At 65.2% G+C, this 1611-nt stretch overlaps 1 protein-coding gene across 1 annotated transcript; it reads left to right on the plus strand.

The window, feature by feature from the left end:
* Positions 1–206: 206 nt before the first annotated feature.
* Positions 207–1019, plus strand: LOC113236383. Its single transcript, XM_026472413.1, has one exon. It carries the CDS (start codon positions 207–209, stop codon positions 1017–1019), a length of 813 nt encoding a protein of 270 aa, XP_026328198.1.
* Positions 1020–1611: the final 592 nt, after the last annotated feature.

Below are 1611 nucleotides of genomic sequence, written 5' to 3' on the forward strand. Positions count from 1 at the left end.
AGCGGGCTCTGCTTCAGGTGTGGCCAGGTGGGACACTCGGCCTCCGGGTGCACGGCAACCCCGCGGTGCTCGGTATGCACCGCGGCTCGCCGTCCAGCGGACCACGTAATGGGGGGGCGATCTTGCGCTCCCCCTCCCACCACGGGCAAGCCGGCGGGGACCTCAGGCCCCCCCCCCCCTATTGAGGGACAAAGTATGGAGCAGTAATGCCAGCACGCCACCACATTATACTGCAGGGCAACCTCAACCACTGCGCCAGGGCACAGGACCTATTGGTCCAGGCCATGGCGGAGTGGGGGGTTGCGGCTGCTGCTGTGGCGGAGCCATACTTTGTCCCCCCGCGGGGGAATTGGGCGGGGAATCGGGAGGAGACGGTGGCCATAGTGGCGTCGACTGCCGGAAACTCCCCCACTCTAGTGGTGAAGGAACGCGGGTCAGGGTTCGTGGCGGCGAGGTGGGGAGAAGTCATCCTAATTGGGGTGTACTTCTCTCCAAACCGCTCCCTGGCCCAATTCCAAGCATTCCTGGAGACCCTAGAGAGGGCGGTGAGGAGGGCAGCTCCGACGCCGGTGTTGGTGTTGGGGGACCTCAACGCCAAGAGCGCGGCGTGGGGTTCTCCGGTCACCAATGCCAGAGGGCCAGAGTTGGAGGATTGGGCGGCAGCCTTAGGGCTGGTCGTCCTCAACCAGGGCCATGCCAACACATGCGTGCGGCGAAATGGGGGGTCAATCGTGGACATCACCTTTGCGACCCCCTCACTAGCCGCGCGAGTATCCGGCTGGCAGGTCCTGGAGGACGAGGAGACCCTCTCCGATCATAAATATATACGGATGAGGGTCTCCCATACGCCGCCCACGACGGCCTCCAACACGGCCCCCGGGAGGGGCTTTCCCAAATGGGCACTCACCCGCTTGGACCTTGAGCTCGCAGAGGAAGCAGCCATGGTCCAGGCGTGGTGCCCCCCCCACCGGCCACCGTCGACGTGGAGCAGAGGGCGGTCAAGTTCAGGGAAGACTTGACCGCCGTCTGCGAGCGGGCCATGCACAGGGTCAGAGGGACCCCGGGCAAAAAGAGTGTGTACTGGTGGACCGCGGAGATTGGGGACCTCCGCACCGCCAGTACCACGGCCCGGCGGGCCTACGGCCGATGCCGCCGCAGGCGCCACACCCCAAGTGAGGAAAGAAGGCTCCACTGCGCCCTTCAGGGCGCGAGGCAGGCCCTGAAGGTCGCAATAGGACGGGCCAAGGACTCTGCGAAAGAGAAGTTCTTGGCCACCCTGGACGCTGACCCATGGGGGAGACCGTACAAAGTTGTGCCCAACAAAATGTACGGCGCATCTCCCATGGACTCACTGGAGCTGGATCTCCTCAACCGGGTGGTGGAGGGCCTTTTCCCCGAACCGCAGCCCTTCACCCCACCGGCCATGGTGCCCCCCAGAGCAGACGGGGGGCAGACTGAGGAACCCCCCCGGAAATGACCGAGGGGGAGTTGGAGTGGGCGGTGGGACGGCTGCGGGGGCAGAAGAAGGCTCCTGGCCCGGACGGGGTACCGGGACGAGTCCTTCGCATTGCCCTGAAGCATCTCGGGACCCGCCTCAAGCATCTCATGGAT

This window comes from Hyposmocoma kahamanoa, unplaced genomic scaffold (assembly GCF_003589595.1).
Source record: "Hyposmocoma kahamanoa isolate Upper Pololo Valley unplaced genomic scaffold, ASM358959v1 91810, whole genome shotgun sequence".
In the NCBI taxonomy this organism is placed as follows: Eukaryota; Metazoa; Arthropoda; class Insecta; order Lepidoptera; family Cosmopterigidae; genus Hyposmocoma; species Hyposmocoma kahamanoa.